Source organism: Mastacembelus armatus, chromosome 13 (assembly GCF_900324485.2).
Source record: "Mastacembelus armatus chromosome 13, fMasArm1.2, whole genome shotgun sequence".
NCBI lineage: Eukaryota > Metazoa > Chordata > Actinopteri > Synbranchiformes > Mastacembelidae > Mastacembelus > Mastacembelus armatus.
In genome coordinates, this window is record NC_046645.1 from 20,590,818 (window position 1) to 20,615,372 (window position 24,555).

A 24,555-nucleotide genomic window follows, 5' to 3' on the forward strand; every position below is an offset into this window, starting at 1 on the left:
GAATCCCATCTACGTGGCTCATGACTCTCAGAAACTGCTGGAGGAGGGGAAATGGATTATTGCTGGCCCTGTGATCTTAAAGGAAAAAACATTAAATATTGCCTTCTCACTCCAGTGAGCAACAGTACATGCAAAACCTGTTTAAAACCTGCAGTCAAAACCAAAGATAAACAAAGAGAACTAGTGTCACCATGCAGATTATTTTCTCAGATTAGATCAAGCTTCCTCCAAATCCAAATGAAGACATTATATAGAGATGTATTTGCCAAGTTAGGAATTGTGCCTTTGGTGTATTATTTGCATTGTATATAGATTTGTATTCAGTGAAAACCTTCAGTACCAATGCAGGGAGTAGCTAGAAAGGTTGGAAAGTATGTCAAGTAAAAAACAGAAATTTAAAACTGGCATTGAACATATTGTGGGGTTTTGCAAAATTGTCCAATAATGATGTTCTTGTTTGGCAAATAAGTTAGAAAAGGTGTGCTCACAGTAACGTGTGCTACCTTAATGTGTGAAACAAGTTGAGTGCTTATTTGTGCTACTTTATTAATAGGTGTCACTTTGGCAATAAGACTTGTTCTTGTCGTTAATAAGACTTGTTCTTGTCGTTAATAAGACTTGTTCTTGTCGTTAATAAGACTTGTTCTTTTGTTAATAAGACTTGTTCTTTTGTTAATAAGACTTGTTCTTGTCGTTAATAAGACTTGTTCTTGTCGTTAATAAGACTTGTTCTTTTTGTTAATAATACTTGTTCTTGTCGTTAATAAGACTTGTTCTTTTTGTTAATAAGACTTGTTCTTGTTGTTAATAAGACTTGTTCTTGTTGTTAATAAGACTTGTTCTTGTCGTTAATAAGACTTGTTCTTGTCGTTAATAAGACTTGTTCTTGTCGTTAATAAGACTTGTTCTTTTTGTTAATAAGACTTGTTCTTGTCGTTAATAAGACTTGTTCTTGTCGTTAATAAGACTTGTTCTTGTTGTTAATAAGACTTGTTCTTGTTGTTAATAAGACTTGTTCTTGTTGTTAATAAGACTTGTTCTTGTTGTTAATAAGACTTGTTCTTGTCGTTAATAAGACTTGTTCTTTTTGTTAATAAGACTTGTTCTTGTCGTTAATAAGACTTGTTCTTTTTGTTAATAAGACTTGTTCTTGTCGTTAATAAGACTTGTTCTTGTTGTTAATAAGACTTGTTCTTTTTGTTAATAAGACTTGTTCTTGTTGTTAATAAGACTTGTTCTGTTGGTATAAAGGTAAAAACTGGGGAAAATCTGAGCAGGAGCTACATCTTTGAGTAATGTGACAAATATGTTTAAACAGTTTAAATAGTAACTACGCTGCATCTCCTCAGGTAACATCTGGATTTTTTTTTTCAACAGGGGTGAATCATACACAATGAAAATACACAATGAAACAAAAACTGTGCATGGTCTGTTAGTTATAGAGTCCAAAAGTATTTAAGTTGCCTAATACTATTAAATGTTTTGCTGGCTGGCCAGGAGCTCTGATGCAAATTAAGTGAATGAATATCAAGTGTGTTATGACACCACTGTCCATTGTATGCAATACCAGATAAGACAATGGTGCAGAATGCTTTGTAGAAGACTCTCTTAGTGTTTGCTCAAACAGGTCTTCACATTCTTCTTGGAAGCACTAGAGTTACACTGAAAAGCTTTTTCCAGCAGTTTTTCTCAACTTTTTTCTAGGATGAAAAAGACAAAGAATAAGTAAATAAATTGGTTAATACTAGGCTGCAGGGCTCCCATTCAGTTGTGTAGAAATGACCAATAGCTGGCAGGGGCCTGCAACAACCTAGTTGCCTCTAGTTTAAATCCTTGTTGTGTCATGCAAGCTGTTCTAAAAGCCAGGACTAATGATAAGAATGGTATTTCACATTATTTATGTTGGCCCAGAAAATGAAAGGTGTTAAACCTAAATGCAATGAATTACTTTAAGCAAGAATGATTTGAACATTATATCCTCATGTAGCCTTTCATCAACACACAGTAGCTCTCAGCTGTCAGGCTATAATTCAAAACACGTCACCAGGTCAAATGTACGGCACATTCAGTCTAAATACCTCAAAAAGGTAAAAGCAAGATCAGTGTTCTATCAGTGATGTGTCTGTCCTCATGCTAAAATGCACAAATTTGTCAAATTCAGAGAATAAACGCAATTCTGGATCTTTCTACCAAAGAGCTTTATGTATTTTCCATAACAACTCAACATTACCAAATCTTTTCTATCCATCTGCCTGTGTTGGACCAAGTGTCTGGGAAGTTGTTGCACACTGTTGATCCCTGTTGTGCCTTCAGTGAGCTATGCAATTTGGAAAAAACATGAGACTGCAGCTGCCGAAGGTCAAACACCGCAAAACATTTTTTTGTAGTTTTCCAGGTCTCAGTGCTAATATATTACATACCATTAGCTCAACACTGAGAAAATATATTAATGCGAGATGTGTGATGATATATGGCAGGAAACCTCTCAGTGACAAAAGATATTTAAGATGGAGGAGCCATAGGTTGGAAAATACAGTTTAGGATAAAGATGAGGGAGGGAGAGAGAGAGAGAGAGAGAGAGCAAGAGAGAGAGGGGGAGAGAGAGAGAGAGAGAGCCAGGGGGGGGGGGGTAATTTATCTGTGGCTAAGAGACACAGTTCTAGGAAAAATTGATCAGTCTTCTCTGGAAAGCACATGTCCATAAACAGATGTTACATTTACATAGAAATTCTGGGGCTATAGAACTGAAAAGAGAGTAGAGTGACCATTAAATTATTCATTTTGTGCTGCACCAAAGCTGTATATCTCAGGGAATTTGGAAAACAGTGAAAATAGGTTACAATAAATTAACTTTAACATTCACTGTTTTGACCTAATTGAAAAATATTTCCTGTTCTAGATGAAAAATACAGTACATAAACTTTAAGTGTCACATTGAAAGTGTTAAAGCAGTAAGTATTAAAACAAGCAACAAAAACCTACCACGTTTTTATACAAGATACAATGTGCATATAAACTGACGGCATCATTTTGAGCAATAAATCAAATCAATGTTTTGATAGCACCAACCTTGAAATGAGGCTTGATATATTCACATCTAGCCACACCTCTGAATTGCTGACCACATCTCATGTTTTGTTAAGCAGTTTAGCCATTCAGTATGGATACAAGGCTATGTCAAAGGGCCATTCTTATGATTCAGCACCAGAAAGGAGTCCATGAATAGTTTATTCTTGAAATATTGTCCATTGAGATATTGCTTCTGTGTGGCCAAAGTCCAGTAAATTCCCCATTTGTTACAGCACGTCACAAGATTCCCATTGAGAATTGGGTGGGTTAAGCAATAATGGGCTAGTGAGTCAAAGTGCTTTTTGGGATTTATTTTACACATTTATTTTAAAGTTGGCTTTGAAAGATGAAAGTCCTTGAAAGGCAATTTTGTTGGTAGATGGATCTGTGTCTGTGGATTATGTTTGTCATATTCAATGAATTATTCATTGCTTATAATTACCCTTTATTGCTACCTTTTTATCCATTTTGACCTGCGTGGGATAATATGCTCATAATGATTTTCCATTTTTCACAGGTGAAGAACACTGAATTCATCTAAACAGTAGAAGAGATTTTTTTTTTTTTTAAAGTGATCTGGTATACTTATGGGCTGTATGGGTAGAAGATATTCTGTTTCTATGTATAAGGCCCAGTAGTCTGTCATTTTGTAATAGTAAAGCTCATAATTCTTTTATCTCACCATTTAAATTGAGTTCTATGTAAAATTAAAACTAGAAAAAGAGCCAGTATGTAAATAAAGCATGCATCACAGTGTTGTTTTAACACTTCCACTGGGAGGTACAAACAAATAAAGTACAGCTTTAAAAAAAAGACAAGGAAAATCTGACACAAACAAATAACTTACATTTGGATAAAAAGCTTTGCTTCAGGAAACAGGTGTCAAAGTTTGAAATTTTCCAAATTCTTAGAGCCTGACCTTCGACAAAAAATGACCCCATGGGACGTCTTTACAAGCAACCTGTTGTTATGTTTTACTAGCAAATGACCTCTACTGATGTGCACTGTTGCCTCACAGCAAGAGAACTCTGGGAGCAATCTGCCAGCTGGGAGGAGCCTTTCTATGTGAGGTTTTCATGTTCTGTCTGTGCTTCTGTGGGGTTTCCTCTGGGTGCTCTGGTCTCCTTGCACAGTCCAGATTAATTGGTATTTCTGAACTGCCTGTGGGTGTAAATGTGCATATGAATGGCTGTCTGTATCTATGTGACAGCTTTGTGATAAGGTGTATGCCAGGTCTTGCCCTGAGTTTCAACTGGGATTAACTTGAGCTCCTCTGCAAACCTCAAGGATAAGTGGGCATAGGAAATGGATAGATACATGGATTACTGGACCCCTAGCATTCTTATAAGACATATGTCTTCTCTGCAAATGGCCCAGACTGACATATTTATGTTCAAGTGATAAAGCCCTCCAGGTTAGGAGCAAAGGACGTGGTGTTATAGAGTGACAACATCCACATAGGTAGATGGTCAGTTGACAAAACAGTGGACTTACTTTCTAACAGGTTATTTTTTTTATAACTAACCCACAATCAAAATAAGCTGTATAACCTTAACTCTGTGGTTATTATAATACATTATAATTAATAAATTCCATTTAATCTTAACCTAAGCTTAATCTTTTGACTCCAAACTGAAGACACCTTTAATTCTTACTTACTGCAAATGATTACTTCTTGCCCTGATTGCTGTCATTCTCGTGCTAGTGGGCGTGTTTCATTCTTAATGTATTAAACTCAGTGATGTGTATAATAGCCCATGTTGTCCTGCCAGTGAGGTACAAACTTTTGCACAATAAACCTGCATATTTCCTTTGTTCTCTGTCCTGGACTACTATTCATCCTGGGACCTTTCTCCTCTGAGTCAGATGTCTGGATCCAGATCCTCATCATTCATGGATCCTCATCCTTCCAGGTCATTGTCCAGAGGGAGGTCATATGGCTCAGGTGGTACTAGGCTTTTTTATTTTGCCAAAACATGACTGCATTTGTGAAAGGAGGCCCACTCTTTACTTAGGTAAACTTAAAAGGGATTTTCCAGCTATTACATATTAACGGCAACATATATATGAGAATTATTTTCCGTTTCTGTTAATAGATTGCTTTAAATATTAAACATTGAACCTATAATATGGTTAGGCCTTTATTTTTTACAGTGATCTGGCATCATTTCTGCTGCCAGTAGGTTATCTAATTTAGGAAGCTCTGTTGTTTTTGTTTCAGAAGGTAGGGCCATACAACCTATGTGGTTGTTGACGTCTGAAGATCCATCCATCCATCTATTATCTATACCTGCTTATTCCTTAACCAGGGTCACAGGGATCTCCTGGAGCCTATCCCAGCTCTCTCTGGGTGAAAGGCAGGGGTCCACCCTGGACAGGTCACCAGTCCATCACAGGGCCACATAGAGACAAACAACCTCACACACTCACACTCACTCCTATGGGCAATTTAGAGTCACCAATCAACCTGACATACATGTTTTTGGACTGTGGGAGGAAACCAGAGTACCTGGAGAAAACCCACACAAGCACAGGGAGAACATGCAAACTCCACACAGAAAGGCCCCTGACGGGTTGAGAACCAGGAACCTTTTTGCTGTGAGGCAACAGTGCCAACCACTAATCCATGCCCAGGTCTGAAGATTCAATTCTCCAATTCCCTCTTCATTAATTCTCAACATAGTTGCATAAACAAAGCTCATTGACTTTACTGAAGTAAATAAAAACTAAAACTTGAAAACTGTTCTTTCACAATAACTTTATCCAGTGATGAAACGGCATCTGCTTGTCATGCATTGTTTCTGCAGCCCAAATGTTATGTAATGTCTTGGTGTCCACGAGTGGAAACAGTCAAACAATATTAAAGTTTGTATGTTTTGGATAAGATATGAGTTGAAACATGTTGAAGACAGCTGGTGATATTATGGTGGATAATTATGATGTTTATAATTAAAGCCGGTATTTTTGCATATCTGCTAAAGACCTTTGAGTGTTGACATACAGATTAGAATAATTATACAACACATTCTAGGATGACATATTATGAGTACGTAAAGCTATTGGCAAAAGATGCTGAATAAATTGTCTGAGCTGAACATAGAGAAGCTCATTAGGCTGTGTTTGATTCACTGAGACAATCATTCCTGGCAGTCTGTGAGACCAAGACAGATTATATAACTTTTGAATCTGTGTCTCTGTATGACACATACCACAGAGATGAAAAACTCAGATTGTTGTACTCTCTAGAGCCTTATCAACTATATAAAAATGTCAAACAACCGTACTTATTTTCAGTTAGTATGGTTTAACAGCTCATACGAAACCTATAATAATAGTAAGATAACTGTAAGTAGAAGTATTCACTTCATTTATTTCATAAACAGTAAAGTTGTTCCCACCAGAGTACATCCTGGACACATTGTTAGTGTGATCATTTTAAATTCACGTTTTTACATTAAAGTAAGATGAACTGGACATGATGTGTAGCGTGTTTACTCTGTGTCTAGTGAAAGGTAGTCTCATTGTCTTAATAACAGACGGGGAAATCACTGCTGAGTGCAGCATGGAAAAACCAGAAACCACATGAAAAAGCAACATGGTCCTCCAGCAGATGTGTTCTCATCTCACCAACAACATTTTAAATCAATACAATTTTTTTAACTAAATGAAATTTGACTTGACATGACATACTGGCATACAGTATCTATACAGATGAGAATTTTTGATCCTGACACTGAATTGAGGACAATTGTAAGATTAGCCTAATTACACAGGACAAAACACAAAATCACCCTGGATGAACATGAACTTGAGATATGATGCCTTTCTTTCTTTCTTTATGCTGAAACACTGTAAATAACTGTGCAACATTAGAGTTAAATTGTGTTAAAACTTTTCAAGACCTCAGAAACTTTGAGCATACAGATTTAAATATAGTGGCAGGATACCAAAGTGTGCCCCTTAATATACTGCATGTTGTCATGAGATACATGACATAGTAAACTCTGTCAGATCCACATCTTTTAATCAGAGTTGTGCAATGTGACCTCACTGATTTGGTGAAAGGCAAGAACTCTTCACAATTATTTTGTGCAACAAGGTGCCAGGTTTGGGTCTTGTGGGCTATTCTTTCATCATATATGCAGCATATCGGTTGGTTTTGCTGTATAGTAACTAATACAGCAACATATTTCTGTAGTAGTTATTTCATTGATTTTCCACAGGCCACTGACTGGATAAGCAGACAAAATGCTTAATTTAAGATGTCATTTGAACTATTACTCAATAAAAATGAAAACACAGTGACCATATACACAATGACTTCACCACTGCTTGCAGCTGGCTGGCTGAGTGACTGATGTTGTTGAAAAATGCAAATTATTTCTTGTGAAATAACAGAGAAGCAGAAAGTTGAATCTTGCATTTTGCCATGTTTTTGTTTTTGTCTAAGCACTTGCTTGGATTTTGACTCAAGGGGCACAAACTGCAATAAAGTATGTTGTAACCAGATTACCATGGAACTGGGCCTGACCCATTCATTGTTTTTCATGTCACTGCTTAATAATACTTACTATTTAAAAAAATTATAATTAGTTATGTTATGGAACATGCATTTTTGCTTTGTTTTTGTATATTTCACACACTGTTTTATAGGAAGACATCTCTTTTCCATAACAAATTAAGAAAGAGAGTTCTTTAGTCACAGTGAATGCAGTTTATTTTATATTGTACATAATGACTTCTTGGAAGTTTCCAAAAGTGGACTGCCAAGTTCCCCTTAAACATACAGACAAATCAGTGAGCCTTCACTGAAAAGAAACCTTACTCTAATTTAAATTCAAAATGCACACATAAACATCGGAGTTGTAATTTTTGATACTGTGACTACTTTAGAGCCTAACAAGAGCCTTAGAAATGACTGCAAACCACTATCTCTTCAGATGCCTTTTTCAAAGTGGCATATTTACACCAAAGAAACCACTTTATTGGAACATATTTGTAATATAGAAAAAAAAAACCTGCAGTTGGATACACAATTCCAAATAATATACAAGCATAGAGAAAATTATGAAATGTTAAACAACTTCCAGCCAAAAAGATTAAAATAACATAACAGTCTGAAACCACATCAACATTTTTTTTTTTTTTTGCCTTTATCATGCAGGGATTTAAAGGTTTTCCCAAGGAGATCATAAAATCTCCTTGCTTCAGTGTTCAGCCCAATGAGAAGTTGAGAAGTTTAAATATTTTTATTGCTACCCTAATGGGTTGGATTTAAAAGATTTTATTGCTACCCTTGCTCCTTGTTTTTTTAAAGTCATGCCAAAATGTTCACTGGAACATTGTTTACGTAGAAAGAAGTGAAAGACTCAGACATACATTCAAAGCACCATTAAACTGTTTATGAGAAGAGTTTTATTTTTGTCAGTCATACCTATTACAGTAAACTTGAAATCACTGACATTTTTAACTGTATTCTCTGCAGTGAAACATCAGTTTCACCCACTGGATTCGGCGTGTCTCGTTCGTTCATGCTCAGGTCCTTCTCCTGTCAGCAACTGGTAAAAAAGACAAAAGGATGAATACATGTCAGCAAACCAACTCACATGAAGCTGATTATTATACAAGCACAGAATATGTGCTGTGTTGAAATTTGGCATCTAGGCTCTGATTTCATCTCCCCACAAGGAAACAACAAGCTTGCAGCAGCAGGGATTGGGGAGTGATGATTATAACTTCCTTCCTCTGGGAAGTGTATAAACTCAGAGCCTACAGGTGGAAGCTGTGGGGGGGGTAGGTCTCATGATATGCTACATGAACAGCGGCAGTATTAGCAACAAGAGTCAGCATAGCCTTCAGGTGAGCGCTGTAGAAGCAAGCCTGGCAGCAAGAAAGTGAACAGCTCATAGTTAGCGTAAAGACATAGCTGGGCATTTAAAAAATAAAGGATTATTTACATTCTAGCTAAGGGTTGGATGAAAAGATTGCAGCCATTCCCATGCCTGAATGGTAAATATGTAAAGAATGGAAACAGGGGGAAACAACTAGCGTGACTCTGTCAAAAGATTACAAAATCCAACTATCACTGCCCCATATTTGGTTTAGTTAAATAAAAATAACTGGTTTTACTGGGAGTTATGTTATGTACATGGCTGATAGCTCATCACTGGCTAATTATTGTGCCTTGTAAGAAATTTCCCAGCACATAACCCTCACAAAACATTTTACCCCTTATTTTTTTGTGCACATTCAATAAACAAGATACAGTGTGTCAAAGGATAAGGCATAGGTTTTTCTTAATTTTGGCTATTTTACACAAATCCCCATACACAGACTAAAACCAAATAGAATTTCCTGTACATGCTGAGATGTCCATGAATATAAAACTCTGTTTAGCTTATCTGGCTGTGCTGTTGACCTCTGTTGTTGTCCAAGAACTCCTTAAAATGCACCAGTGAGTCACATGGCTGCACATCTGTACATCTTTTAAAAAAAAAAACAAAAAAACAATCTACTGGCCCGAAAACATGTAAGTGTGTGAAACATCTGAACATTTTTTATGGCCCTAACCTGCAAGCATAAAGATCTTTTTTTTCAGAATGTGCACCACTGAGCACCTTCAGAAGAACGAATTTGGTACCATATTGTGTGTTGTGATCTGATATCCAGGTCTCTTTAATACCATGCTAAGAATAGTCATGACTTTGCAATGTCTGAAGCACTGGATGGTGGCAATTCCTCTCACTCAAGTTTTCTGGTTTGTTTCCACACTGCTGATCCTGCCCATATGGTCCCTCTCGGTCCAATAGACTTTATATTGATATGACATTACAAAATAAAATTCTATGAAAATTTCACAAATGTAAACCCTCTGTGAATTAAAAATTCATTCATTCGTTCAATTTAAAGAGTTGTAACTGACAACAGATGTTCTTATGGTCTATAGAGAAAATGTTTTTGGACCTATGGGGATTTTTCAGTTACAGTACCATGAGCGGCCACTGGGTAAAACTGGCTGAAAGGGTTAGTATCAGGACCATATCTAGCTCTTATACTACATCCATGGTCTGACAGCCGAAACAGTCAACTACTATATCCAATTTGTAGCCTCTTGATAATACAGTTATTGTCATTTTTAGGATTTGGAGCTTTTTTTTGAGAAGAGACATACCCCATCTAACATGCTTACTTGTGTATGTTTCAAATTTTTTGGACAACAAAGGTTTACAACACAGACAAATATGCTAAACCAGGTTACGGTCATTACATTTAGCACAAAAAATGATTGAATCTTTGTTTGGGATATTTGGAAAGTAACCAAAAAATTGAAAATCACTGAAAGTAACCCTTACTCAATGAGCTTTACTGATAAGAGTAGGCCTTTACCTTTGGACAGAGCCAGCCTAGCTGTTTTTCTTCTTTCTACTCTCTGTGCTAAAGCTAACTGGCCCTAACATCATGTTACAGTACAGGCATGAGTGGATTCAGTCTTCTCATCTGACTCTTATCAAGAAAGAGAATAGTTACTGACTTACTCAAGTGCAATGGCCATGGTTTAAGGTTTATAGGCTGTATGACATGGAGACAAGATGTTATTTGAACATAGCAGCTGACACAAGCTGAGTGCCTGAAATAACTCAGTGTGGAATTTTTTAGACTTATACTTTTTTTCACCTAACCTCTTTTCGGAGCAGATGATCTTCTCGGAGCAGATGATCCTTTTGGAGCAGCTCCTCCAACTGCTAAAGGCAAACAAACATTTAAGTCACATGTTATTTTTACACACAATTTTTTGTCATTAATAATGATATACAAACTGAAAACAACTTACGCGGGCTTTCGCCACCTTCTGAAAGAAAACAACAGCCAAAAGTGAAATTGGAATATTTTGTACAGAGTTGCAGTTTATGTTGGTGTAAGCAACTTTGCCTTAAAGTATATCTGGATACATACGGATTGTTTTAGGCTTAATATACCAATCATTACATTCACATTTAATCCAACTGGGTGTTTAATGAGCTACATTTTCTTGAGATGTACATAATATTTTAAGTATTAGGTTTATCGTCTTTTAGTATCTAATATTTTATTTCTGTATATTCATTTCCTGTTTTTTCCATTATAATTTCCATAATGTCTTTTTTATTATTTTTTTTCTAATGCCACTGGTAGCTGTAGTCACACAAACTAGGACAATAACTGCCACTGCTTGAAATAATGCGCCGTGCTGTAGATCGCTGTTGTTGTCCAAGAACTCTTTAAAACATATCAATGAATCACATTGATGCACTGAGTGATATGTTTTTAATTCCTGAAATGGCTGGAGTACAAAAAGCTCATACTCTAAGGGCTCAAAAACATGGATGTGTGTGAAACATCTGAACATCTTTTTATCAGAAGAATGAATTTGGCACCATCTTGTGATCTGGTATGCAGTTTCCCTTAATACACATAAGGTAAGAATAGTCATAACTTTTTACAGTGTCTGAAGCATGGCTGAATTATAGGAGTGGAATACCAGATTAAAAGATGGCACCCTTCTCCCCCACACCATCCAGTATCAGTGCCGTATCCTGCTCTTATAATACATCCATAGTCTGACATCTCAGAGTAAACTGGGCCAACACACAGTCTCTGGTTACTTGAAAAGGCAGTTATGGCCACTCTTAGGATCTGGAGCTCTTTTTTAAGCAAAGACATACCCTGTGCAGTTTGTAAAGAAATAACATGCTCAATTGTGTGTTTTTAATAGTTTTTGGACAACAACAAAGGTTTACAATATAGACAAATATGATAAACCAGGTTTCAGTCATGATGTTCATCGTTCTGTTTATGTTGTGGTTTTATTGGCGTTATGTGCTTTTACTTGTGTAATTTTTCTTGTTTTTTGTTTTGTTTTTTTGGGGTTTTTTTGTTATAGGAAGGGCCAAGATAAGTGTTTGTGACTTTTGCCTTCTCCTTAACATTGATTTCTTTTGTGAATGTTTCTTTTATTTGTGTTGTTATGTGTAAATAAATAAAATAAAGAAATAAATGTTAAGTACAACAAATTCTTGGGCCTTTTTTCTAAAGCCAACTGGACATTATATCATTTTTCAGTAGAGGCATGAGTGAAACTAGTCTTCTCATCTGACTCTTATCAAGAAAGATAACAGTCTATGGTTATTACCCAAAATGTTGAATCACTCACTCAAGCACATTTCACCTAAGCTCGTCTGGGAGCAGCTCTTCCTTTGAGAGGTGTATTTCCATCTATGAAGATGGTGGCAAGTAGCATATTATTTTTTGCCTGTATTTCTCCATTCATAAAAATATAAAATAAAACTTAGAAAACTCACTCTGGATCTTTCTGGTAAGATCAAGACCAACACTAGACACCCCTTCAAGGGAAATTTCTGTCAGGTCACCTCCTGAAAGAAAAGAACATCTGTGAAGTGAAGTTGTAATATTTTGTAGCGGGTTACATTTCACTGTGCTGTAATAAACCTTGCCTTAAAGTGTAATTTAGTTGGATACTGGTCCTTTTAGCTTTAATATACCAATCATAACATTCACATTTTAACCCAACCATTTGTTGGTGCAGTGGCTTTAGGTGTAAATAATATTTGATATTTTAGGTTTGATTAATCCCATTAGCATCCAGTATTTTATGTTTGTATATTTTGTGTTATTGCTTAAAATATTGTGACTTATCCTTAAATTTCTGTGTTTAAATCTGAATTTGTTTCACTCTTCCCAGCTGATGTTAGAGCACTGATGGCCTGACAACATCAGCTGTTACGAGTTCCTAAAATGATAAATGATTTAAACAGTCCACCTATTGGTCAAAGTGAGAAATATATACCTGGGACAATCCTGGTGACTTTGGTGATAGCGGGCTCACCCTCGATGACCCTGGTGACTTTGGTGATAGCGGGCTCACCCTCGATGACCCTGGTGACTTTGGTGATAGTGGGCTCACCCTCGATGACCCTGGTGACTTTGGTGATAGTGGGCTCACCCTCGATGACCCTGGTGACTTTGGTGATAGTGGGCTCACCCTCGATGACCCTGGTGACTTTGGTGATAGTGGGGTCACCCTCGATGACCCTGGTAACCTTGGTGACAGAGGGTTCCCTTTGGATAACTCTTGTCACTTTGGCCAGTTGAGGACCTATAAAAGAAGGCAGCTTTCACTATAATGCTATTTCACCTAGCACAGCATTGCCCTTTGATACAGAGAATTTCCCATTTGTATGCAGATATCATAACAAATGGACCTTTCACTGGATCAGAAAGGTTACTATGAGAAAAATGTGATTCATAATCATGTCTTTGCACTTGCAGTTTAGATCTGCTTTGTTGACTTCTGGTACAAGATTTAGGCAGCAATAGAAGTGACTGTCTTTTCTTCTCTGTTCAATGCTACTCCTGCTGTCAAAGCCTGCATGTATGTGTATGCAACTACATTAGCATGAAATTGTACGAATTAATGAAATGTGATTGATCAGTGCATGCTTTAACCCATGTCCTCGCAATTTTATGCATGAATCTATTGCGTTAACTAAATATTTAAGTCTGTCAGACTTTACAGATTAGGAATCACATCTTGATGATACTTTGTAATCATCATTACTGTACCTTCCACAACACGAGTGATGATCCTCTCTAATAACAACAGAAGATATGAAGCCATTAATGACAGTGAAGAATGCCTCTTAGGGGATTAAAAAATAATATTATTAAAATAAAATAAACAAAATTTAGCTACTTACTTATAAATGTAAGGGGAATTTCCGGATATTTGAATCCTGGAATATGCTGTGAAAAAAGGTAAAAATCTGTTAACAGAACAAAATGGTTTACAGCATGCCACATAAGAAAACATGTAATTAAATATTAAATAAATTGTGAAAAATGTGTAATAACAGCAAACTAAACAAATCGCGGAGTCCAGTCAAATAATACCCGTACTCAAAAGCAAAACCTTAATCACTTACTATATTCTCCCCTTTAAAACTTTGCAACTTTAATACCAAGAAATCAGTTTTTGATATATGGCACCTTAATTTGCATGTAAGTGATGAGCCTCCTTAATAGCATGAGGAGATCCTGGCTTCCAACGGGTATATCTGGAAGAATGCACAGTGCATTAACTGTAATCAGGTTTTTACAATAGTTATAAACACCGTGCAGAGAGGAGCTCTTGATAGACTGGTAACAATGTTGACTGGGTAAATGTGTACCTCCAGGATATAAGACTTGGTTGACAACATGAACAACTCCATTTGTGGTCATGATATCAGATTCAGGGACTTGGACAGAATTCACTTGCACTGTGTTGTTTGCCTGAGGGAAACAATTAAAATAATTACAGACAAGAAAAACCGTAAATGAACAGCTTGAATGAACCTGTAATTTACAATATGTGGAATGAACTCTGTTCTACAGCGACTAATGTTTATTAATTCATTTGATGTTTCAAAATTAATTGAGAATGATATTTTATCCGATGACAACATTAATGATTGTGCAAATTAAATAATAGGGATCACACATACAGGAGTTAAACACATTTAAACTTAAAGATAACTATTAAGCTGGAATTGATTACTTAATTAAAATAAATTATGTTCAGTCTGGTTGAATTGAAGACTTACAAATATCACTTTGAGGTTACTGCCCTGGACAGACTTCAGCAGGTTTGTCACTCCAGCCTCCAAACCACCACCAATGAAGGTACCATTACTTATGTGAAACAGAAGGATGGTTCTGAGAGCATTTATGTCACCTAAGATACAGCAAACACATAAATCATTTTTTTAAAATTATTATTTTGAGATTTTTAAGTGGCCACATATATCTTAAACCACATTAAAAGATAAAGGGAGTCAGGGAGACCTACTCTTCAACAAAGCCAAATCGCTGTCGCTCAAACCAGTGAAAGCCTTATCGCTTGGAGCAAACAGAGTATAGTCTCCCTCCTGTTTCAACAGGTCGGTCAAGCCAGCAGTTTCCATCAGAGACAAAAATATCCTGCAGCACAGAGAAGAAAACAGTAACCTTGCTGTTACAGAACACACTGTCAGCTGACGTTTTGAAACAACAGCACTTTTTCATTCCCAATGTGACATGTGGACTTAATGGAAAGATACGAAAAGATGTGGTTTGAGTATTATTGGTGCATTTGAATACCACAGTCCATTTAGAGTGATATTGCTCTGTACTTACTTGAACCCACCATTTTCTGTCAGAATCTCAAACATAGATTTTTCCGCTGGTTTCAACAGAGTCCTCATTAAATGAAGGGCCCCATTGCTTCCTTCCTTACTGCCCCTTACCAGACAGGAATTCTCAATGCACACAGCCTGCAGAAATATTCAACAAGTTTAAGGCAAGTGGAATATTACATCTCAAAGATATGAGGATTAATGGTCAAATGACAACTGTAATTGATGTAGTGTGTGTTAAGTAGCAGCCAACCACAATTTTTAGGCATAACTTCAAAGAACCGGACGCACTGTGCGATAGATGAAGACTCTTAGAAGTCTTCCTCCAAGTGTCTCCAGCCGTTGGCCATTGTACAGCTGCCCCAAGATATACTTATTCTTCAAGATGTGGTTCTTCAAGATAATCCTGACCAACCTCTGATCCTGGGACAACACTTCATCTTTGGAAGAAAGAAATGGCTTCATGTTTCCAAAAATAACTTATCTTGTGCATTCACACCTAATTTACTGATTTTTGCAACAGAAGTGTTATATTGTTAATATTCTCACAGCACTTTCGTACAAATTCACAGTGCTAATTGTAAGAAAATCAAATCTGCTATTAGTGAGTTAATTTACTGGACAGTTCTGTAGAAACGTCACGTACAGTATTTCATGTGGTGTTACATCCAGCTGTTCTTGCCTGTGCATTACTTACACCCATTTAAACCGTACAGTTCCAAAGGTGCAAGTATTCTGCAATTAAATGCACATTCCTGTCACAGAAACAAAACATCTGGTTGGAGTTCAGGAATGCTCTCTGGAGTAGTTGGTATTTGGTGCGTGTTTAGTGGCATGAAGCTTTTTCAAATCTGTAATTTATATGGACATATTGTATCTATTCTCTTATGAGTAAGGACACAAGTGGAAATAAACATACTTTTCTTTATTTCGGACTGTGACAGACTTCATCCAGGGTTCATATACAGCCACTTGCACAAAGGCAGACGGGGATGTGCATATTGCATTAAGCAATATAAGACTCACCACTGAAGGCAGTGTTGAGGGGAGCCAACAAAGTGTACTCAGCCCCTGGTGTCATCTCTGCAGTAAGGCCCAGCTCAGATACCATGTCACCAAAGGTTGACTGGGAACCTCCCAAGAGTTCCATCACCTGCTTAGCTTAAAGGGCACAGGAAATCCCCACACCATTATAATGCATTACACAGAAACATCAAAAACCTAGCACAAATTTATTTAGCAAAACAGGTATACTCAAATAAGAGGAAAAGATAAGCTGGGATTCTAACCTGAGTCTGGCATGAGTACTTGGTCAATAAGGTGGATAACACCGTTGGTGGTGACAATGTCCTTCTTGCGCACCATCTTGATGCCATTAACTGTTAAACTTTCGCCATCACAGCCGATCTCAATGTTATTGCCCTCCTGGGTCACATAAGAGCTGCCGGCTATGATAGCCTCAGAGCACTGGACTGAGTCCAGGAGGTGGAAATTCAGAAGAGCTGAAAAAACAGGACAAAGTTTTAAATTAATGTGCGCTTTATTGTAGGTAACATACAGGTAGATGTTTAACTGAATGCTGGGTAGATCAATTGGCTGGATGGGCTGTTTTATATTATGAGTATATATTGCCCCGGGTACCTGAAGACCCTTTGGATCCCTCGGGTCCTTGAGTGAGACAACATGCGCTTTCTCTGCAGCTCTGTTTAGCTTTGTGTGAAATGGTCTAATTTCATATCGCAGGGCATACTCTGGGCTAATAAAAAATTTTGAGCTGTTGCCAATTTAACCAGCTTGCTCAATGAAGCAGCTGTTTCTTTCCTGTCAGAGTTGATGCAACAACTCATGATAAAAGGTTCGACACTTTTTTTTGCTGTTTTCTCAGCAACTCAGTCACAATAAATGTATATAACACTTTAACTTGCGTGTGCAGATCTTGCTAGTCAATGTTAATCCTGAGCAACATGTACAGTGTAACTCAAAACCTTACAAATCTTTCAAATGATGTGTTGCTTTGTTTTACTTTCCACCCACAATTTCATGCATTACTTGAAACTAAAGTCTTATTTTTATTACAACTCTGTTATGTGATATTTGCCAAATGTGTGTAAGCTCCAGCTCCACTGTGGCTTCATCTGTTTTGAATTGGAAGAAATTTAAAAAAAAAAAAAAAAAGACAAAATATTCTAGCAAACATGCCGCCAGGGAACCACTGCATTTATTTTTCTTTACCGCTATCATTAAATATAAATATGGTCCTAGTTTGCTAGAAGTACAAACCCTCAGTCTCTTCTGTGGTGGTACAAATAGCATTGAGTGATCTTTGAGCATTGGAAAACAGTGACAGATCTATAAAAGGATGGCTTACCTTTGAGAACCTCCTTGTCACTCTGAAGTCTCTCCAACACATCACTGCCCAGACTCTCAAAGGCTTTGTTAGTAGGGGCAAAGAAAGTGTAATGTCCTGGCTGACCCAACTTCTCTAAAAGTCCAGTGTTTTGCATCACATCCTAAAAAGTGATTTTGTCAGCAGGATTATGTTTAGTGATACAATACAGCACAGTACAGTAGGAACATTTTCAGAAGATAGTTATGATAAGCCTGTGAAAATTTTGTTTAAAAATAAAATTATAAATGTAAATGCTGTATTTACTCCAGTATTCCATATATCTCTGTAAATAGCATGTGGCCATTACTGTTGTTACTACAGATGAAAAATATCCTTTTTGGATGACTCTGGCACATTTACTTTCCCATTTACTAAGGTGCACTATCCCTGTTGAGCGAAAAAGTAAAGCAAACAAACTGTTTGTCTTGTCTACCCTGAGTCCCTGTGTGTGTACTCACACTCAGAGTTGTCAGGTCATCTTCAGTCTCAATGAAATCCTGCATGGTGCGTCCAACAGCGCTGATGACACGATCAATGACATGCACAACACCATTGGTGGCAACTTGGTTACCATAGATAATCCTGGCACAGTTCACAGTCACCACCTGCACACGACATACACATCAATTTTATACTACTGAACAGATTTTTAGGACACCTGCAAGGGGAACACCATAATAATACAATAATAATGATCATACTTACCCCATTGGGGTAATGGTTAATAAGGAGACCAAGGTCATTGTACATGGAGGTGACTGTCATTCCATTCCTTAAATCTTTGGTCAAGAGGCGTTTGTTGACCATGTGATAATGCAGAGCATTGTACAGTTCAATGTTGACGTTGCTGATCAATGCATTCCTAACTGTCTGTTAGGTGAAAAAAAAAAATCAGTTCAATTCCATTTTATTTGTATAGCACCAAATCACAATAAAAACATATCTCTAGGTAGTGTGCATTACAAAGTGAGAAGTCAAAACATCATAGACAGAGAGGTTCTGCAGCTTCTTGTTCTATTCTTGACGTACCTCATCCAAGTTCTCCCAGGCATCATTACTGGGTGCAAAGAAGGTGAAGGATCCAGATCCCTCAATCTCGGCTCTCAGTTTAGAAATGTCAGCATATCTTTGTGTTGAGGTGGCTTTCACCAAACCCAAGGTGCCATACACATGATCAATTGGGGCCACTAAGAATGAAATTAGCAATAAGCGTTATTAGATATCAGTCTGTCTTTCTAAAAATATAAATAAGAAATCTTTGAAACATTTTGGGAATTGGAAAAAAAAGAACCCACATGTCTACAATCTGCTACAGATCCTCGTCTAGTTTATTTGGTCTGATTTCAAATATAGCACACAGCTGCTCAACAGTTGGAGGATATGACCTAATCTAACCTTTACACACTGAGTATAGTACATGGTACCACTTAACACACTGTACCTGCAGGGCAACCACGCATTCCCTCCAACTTCATGTACCCTGGGCAGCATTCATAAAGCACAGTCCTGTAGGGAAAACACAAACGTCTCAAACATACAGTAGCACATCCTTTGAAATACTGTTAGAATCTTTTAACAGAAATGAAAAGAAATATCTTGTTGCCTGCTGTATTTTAAGCAGAATCATCTTTTGGTGTTGTGTTATGTAATTAGTTTTCCCAGATGTTACTCATTATCTCCTTTATTACCCAAAAAGCCCTTGTGGTCCAGCAGCTCATGCCAAAACCTAATGGAAACGGTGCCTCATGGGTTATGCTACCATTACAGTAGTAGATTTATATTACAAAGACCTCCTCTTTGAAGCTAAATGATTAGTTTAGGCTCTTTTGGCATTTGGTTAACCTCAGAAACATCAAGAATCTGGCCCTGAAAAACTGCAATATAAGCAGAAATGTGTTTTAGGAAATTTTAACAAATAGGAGCTTTCAAATGTTTTGATGGCCTGTATGGAATGATTGATATAATCTGAAAACATGATTTGATTGTCACTATTTTTTCCACAGCATTTTTACCAGACCTTTATAATCCAGAGAATAATCCTGTTTAGATAACTGTGATACAAATGAGAAATGCCTGCATACTGGTAGGCATAAACATGTCCCCTGTTTACTTAAATGGTGCTGGACATCATACCCCGAGGAGGCTAGTAAAAGAACAGCTGGTATAAACATTCCTATGCCCCTTCTCTCAGCAGGTTTCAACATGTTGGCACTTTTGTATTGTTTTCAGTTCATGGAAAACCACACATTCAGAGATGTACATTTTACCTCAAATACCTGGCAGGCATTTGACAATAAAAAGGCATAAAGAGCAATGTAGATTTACCCATGTAACTTGGCCAGGGGTTTCATGTATTGTTATCAAACTCTAAGTAGGGAAACTTTTTCTTCACCAATTTTTCAGCTATTCATGATAGCTGAAAACATAGAGAAGATGGATGTATCTTATCGGAGGTGTGTTTAAGATAGTGACTGCTACCATGATTAAGGGCAAATTGAATGATATGATAAAATAGTCTTAAATACAACAATTATAATATTTACGCTTTACACTTCTAACACTTTATCAAAGCTCATTTACTTTTTGATTGAGAAAAGAAACCTATTTGCACATGGATTTGCACACAAGCATTTGTGCACATAAATATGACTGTTCAGAAGTGAAGGTAATTAACATGATACAAAGATTGAAAAAATAAAAATCTTTTGAAGGTAGCTATCGATCATTAGCAGTTAATGACTTAACTACAACATATTGGGTAAAGTGACAATAGGTAAAATAAAAACTTGACTGTGGGGGGTTGTTCATAGTTTTTATGCACTGCTGGTGTCTCAGACAGTGTACAGACCAAGGCTTCTGGGTGAAGCCTATTTGACAGCTGTACTTGAACCAGAGTTGAATGTAGCTGAAGAGTTTGGGATGAGATCATGAAATTCCCATTGGGGCATAGTCAGCAAAAGCTTTCCCACACAGAGGGATTGTGTCTGGCCATGAAGTTGGAAACTTCTGGCATGTTAGCATCTCTATACAAGAACCATTCCTCCAAGGACCAGATATCTTTGTCAAACATTATACCCTGGCTTTATTTAAACTTTGCTAGTGTGGTTGTGCTAAATTTTCTGGAAGCAGAAAAATCCTGATTTGTTGAATTAATGTCAAGGGGTGAAGACTATTAAACTACATGACTCTAGTTCCATTTAAAATATACATAAGGTCTGCTATGTGCCAAATCTAAATCAGCTCCACTGAAAGTTATGCTCCCTGAAACAGTGATTATGAAAAGAAGAATATGTTTTATTACTATGCAGGGAAACATCTGACGCATTTGTGGAAGAACAATGGGAAGGTCATGTGTGGCTGCGAAAGATAATATCTCTGTCATGATAACTTACATATATTTAGTACATAATATTTATTTACATTTATTATCTGATGAAGAGTATACAGTATGTATACATATGTATACTTGCAGGTTTATATAGTTAAATTGTTCCTGATCTAAGTTAAATTGCCCTTTAATGTTTTGCCCACCCTCTAAATCTAAGAACATTTGAATTAATATTGAATTATAAATAAACAAACAAACTATTTATCTTTAAATTAATAAACTGATATAAAATTCTACCTCCAGTGCAGCTTTACTTTAAATAAATGTTTATGTAACTTCAACTGGATTCACTAGTTATAAATTGTGATGTTAGGACAGCTTTTATTAGTATATTATAGCAGGTGTAAATCAGTAAGACAGTTTTACTGTGTGAATTTTTGGCCCTGTCCATTTCCCTTTGAAACAGATAACATTCTTTTGGAGTTACTAACATTATCATTGGCCAAATTCAGTAAGAAAGGTATAGTCATATTGATTCTTGACTACCAAAGCCTATTTACAATGAAGGCATAATGAATACATACAGGGAAAACGGTGTTTGTGTGTGCGTGCGTATGTGTATGTCTGTGTGTGTGTGTGTGTGCATGCGCATGTATTTGTGTGAGTGTGTGAGAGAGAATGGGGCAAGAGACTGGCATGGCCTTGACCCATGCTTAAACTAAAAAAGTGCTGAGAGATTTGGAAGAATAAGAGAAAAAGAGGTTTTCTAGAGTGATTCAGCTGAATGTTTTTCCATTCATGAATACAGTCAAACTTCTTCAGCCACATCATATCCTGGAATCAGTGGTTCACCACTGTGGCATCCAACGACGACCAGGCTTCCTAAGTTATGAAAAATGTAACTTACAGTTTATGAGACAGAGTGGAACAATCTTTAGAGTTCAATCAAAGAGTTTAGGGCTGTGTCCATCAATGTGCTATTCATTTTAAGCAGTAGTTTGACTCAAAGTAAGATAACAGATGTGTGTCTCTATGGAAACACAAGTCCTAGGGAAATCCTAAAAGAAAAAGCCGTAAAAGATTTTGAAGCAGGGACTGAAGAGAAATGCTAGGTTTTCAAAAACTTTTGGTCACAGGATTTGCTTGAAAAGTTCATTTGTAAGGAAGAGAAACAGCATCTCCGCATGGAAACATGAAACAACACTTACGCTTTCTTTCCACAGATGGCCCCTTGGTACCAATTACGACAAGTGCTAAAGTACTTCTTTTTTGTCCCCACGACTTGCTGGAGTGCGCAGACATTAGGTCTGGTGAGAGTTAAGAGTGAAACAGGGAATAACTATCAATCAGCAGGTAAAACATGAGTAAGACTCTATAGAAACTGAAATTATTCACATGTAAATTATTATCTGACAGACAGGCCGGCTGGGAAAGACATGGACCTGCCAACTGTGAATAATTATTTGTGAAGTATCATACTGCCTCTGGGACCAGACAGTCAACTATAAATAATGACATCTGTACCTGCAAGGTATCAAATTGATGTTCCAGATTTCAATTTTAATTCAAAATCTATAACCATGCAGCTTTATACTATTCAGTATTATACTATTATAATACTATTCAACAACATTATATGACATATATCAGTATCTTTGAGACAATTGTGCCTACATGACAATATAGTGTATTTCATTTAAAATTGAAGACACAAATGTACAGAAATGAGAAAATCCACTCATGGTTATACTATTGCATGCAAAATGAAATAACAGAATTCCAGAAGAATGGAAAAACAAAATAGCAAAATAGTCATAATTAAAATAATATATATAAGCTTACCCTTCCTTTCTTGCTCGAATGCGACTGTGGGTGACTATTTTGTCATAAGCTGAAGAATCAGCCTTGTCAAATGTAGAGAGCACAAAGAGTGCAAAGCCAGCTACAAAAAGGAGCTTCATCCTTGATTTCTTAGCTAGCCCTTCCAGATCCAGAGTAATGGGAGAAGAGGCAGGGTGGGAGTTTATATACCACAAGTCTCACCCTCCACTAAAGGAGAATGCTAACATTACAAGCATGCGCCGGCCATTCAGAACTTCTCAAAAATCACATTTTCATTCACAGACACACTTGGATTTTATCACATCATTTTGGACATTTTGATATTTATTCTTTTATATGTTAAATAATTTATAGAGGGTCTTTTTTTAAAAAGTGGTACCTTCCTCTTTTATGCAAATGTAGAGGTAGACATACTGTATTCTGACACATTTCACACAAAAATGATTTGTTATTTTAAAGCACTTGAGGCTTGTTTTAGGATTTGTCTAAACAAGTATGGAGGTACAACCCTAGAAGGAAGTGTTATGTAATTAAAAATGATTAAAAAACTAGAATACAAAAGAAGAAGAAAAAATTGAAAGAAAAAGAAAAAGAATTATCTAGTCACAGTAGTAAACAGTAGTCTAAGGATTTTAAGATTCAGTGTTATGTTTTAAGTAAAGTAAAAGAAGTAAGTATTTTTTTCCATACACTGCTACAAAAAAGTCCGACCTGTTTTAGAGTCCTGAAACAGTGTCACAACAGAGACACATATACAAAGCAGATGGGATCCTTATAGGATGCAGCTGTATCTAGTCTATAAAAACTGTCATTTATTTGGACCATAAACAAAGAAACATTACATAATCTCTGCTGTAAACCATGGTCAGAGCCCTGACTGTTTAAAGCTTTCAGAATGCAGTTTATGCCACCTAGTGGTGGTAAGGAGTCATAATATCGCTATTCCAATATAAAACATTGTCATATAATAATATCTGTATTTAAGAGGGGATACATTTTAAGGTAAATCATTATCTGAAAAACATAAAACATTTTATCAAGCCAAGAAAAAAAAACCAACCAACCAAAATAACCCAAACTGTGTCATTTCTAAATCTGAGTTTTGGAAATTCTGGTGGCACTTCTGCTGCTAAATCAGAAAATGTGTATGGTTATCTCTACTAAATCAACTTGGATAACTGTCATCCTACTTTTAGAAGCTTGTGAAATGTATTCTCAGTGGAGCCACATCAGCTTTTTAAAGTCACAATACCTGATCCGTATGTCAAACTCTCAAACCGGCAGTTTTTGGAATACAAGAACTAAAACCAGACACAGACATTTGTACATTCATGTTAACAATTCTTGCTTGGATACAATTTAAGACATTGTTTTTGAAAAATAATTATCTGTGAAAAGTCTTCAGCATGCATGATGTGAAATCCCATAAATGTTTATGGCCAGTATTAAGACACTCATCTAACAGATACTAAATAATGTGTTATAAAATCTATTGTAATTTCTCTAAACAATATTTTACAAATCACTACACTGTTCTACTAGTAATAATAACTAGTTTATAACATTAAAACACAAAATCATTTGGTTATACAATTTAAACAAATTGACTTATGTTAGGTCAAGCTGTTGTTAAACTTTAACACTGGGTGTTCTTACTCATGGCATACTCAAGTGGCATCACTTACACCATTCATTTTGCCACATGTTCAACCTTGCAG

The 24,555-nt window shown here is 36.5% G+C and overlaps 1 protein-coding gene across 9 annotated transcripts; it reads right to left on the reverse strand.

The window, feature by feature from the left end:
* Positions 1–8,461: 8,461 nt before the first annotated feature.
* postnb (periostin, osteoblast specific factor b) lies at positions 8,462–23,005 on the reverse strand. 9 transcript variants are annotated; one of them, XM_026292173.2, is made up of 23 exons: positions 22,838–23,005; positions 22,204–22,302; positions 19,109–19,173; positions 18,697–18,854; positions 18,373–18,537; positions 18,126–18,272; positions 17,647–17,788; positions 16,568–16,780; positions 16,305–16,439; positions 15,570–15,718; positions 15,280–15,416; positions 14,954–15,084; positions 14,709–14,839; positions 14,295–14,397; positions 14,113–14,180; positions 13,824–13,869; positions 13,690–13,716; positions 12,914–13,222; positions 12,408–12,479; positions 10,901–10,915; positions 10,749–10,808; positions 10,605–10,638; positions 8,462–8,627 (listed from the first exon to the last, which is right to left on the reverse strand). In XM_026292173.2, exons 1-22 carry the CDS (start codon positions 22,954–22,956, stop codon positions 10,625–10,627), a joined length of 2,505 nt encoding a protein of 834 aa, XP_026147958.1. In that variant the 5' UTR covers positions 22,957–23,005; the 3' UTR covers positions 8,462–8,627; positions 10,605–10,624. The 9 variants fall into 9 exon arrangements, with proteins under 9 accessions (XP_026147958.1, XP_026147956.1, XP_026147949.1 ...); XM_026292171.2 differs by having other exon boundaries at positions 10,749–10,811; XM_026292164.2 differs by having other exon boundaries at positions 10,901–10,918.
* Positions 23,006–24,555: the final 1,550 nt, after the last annotated feature.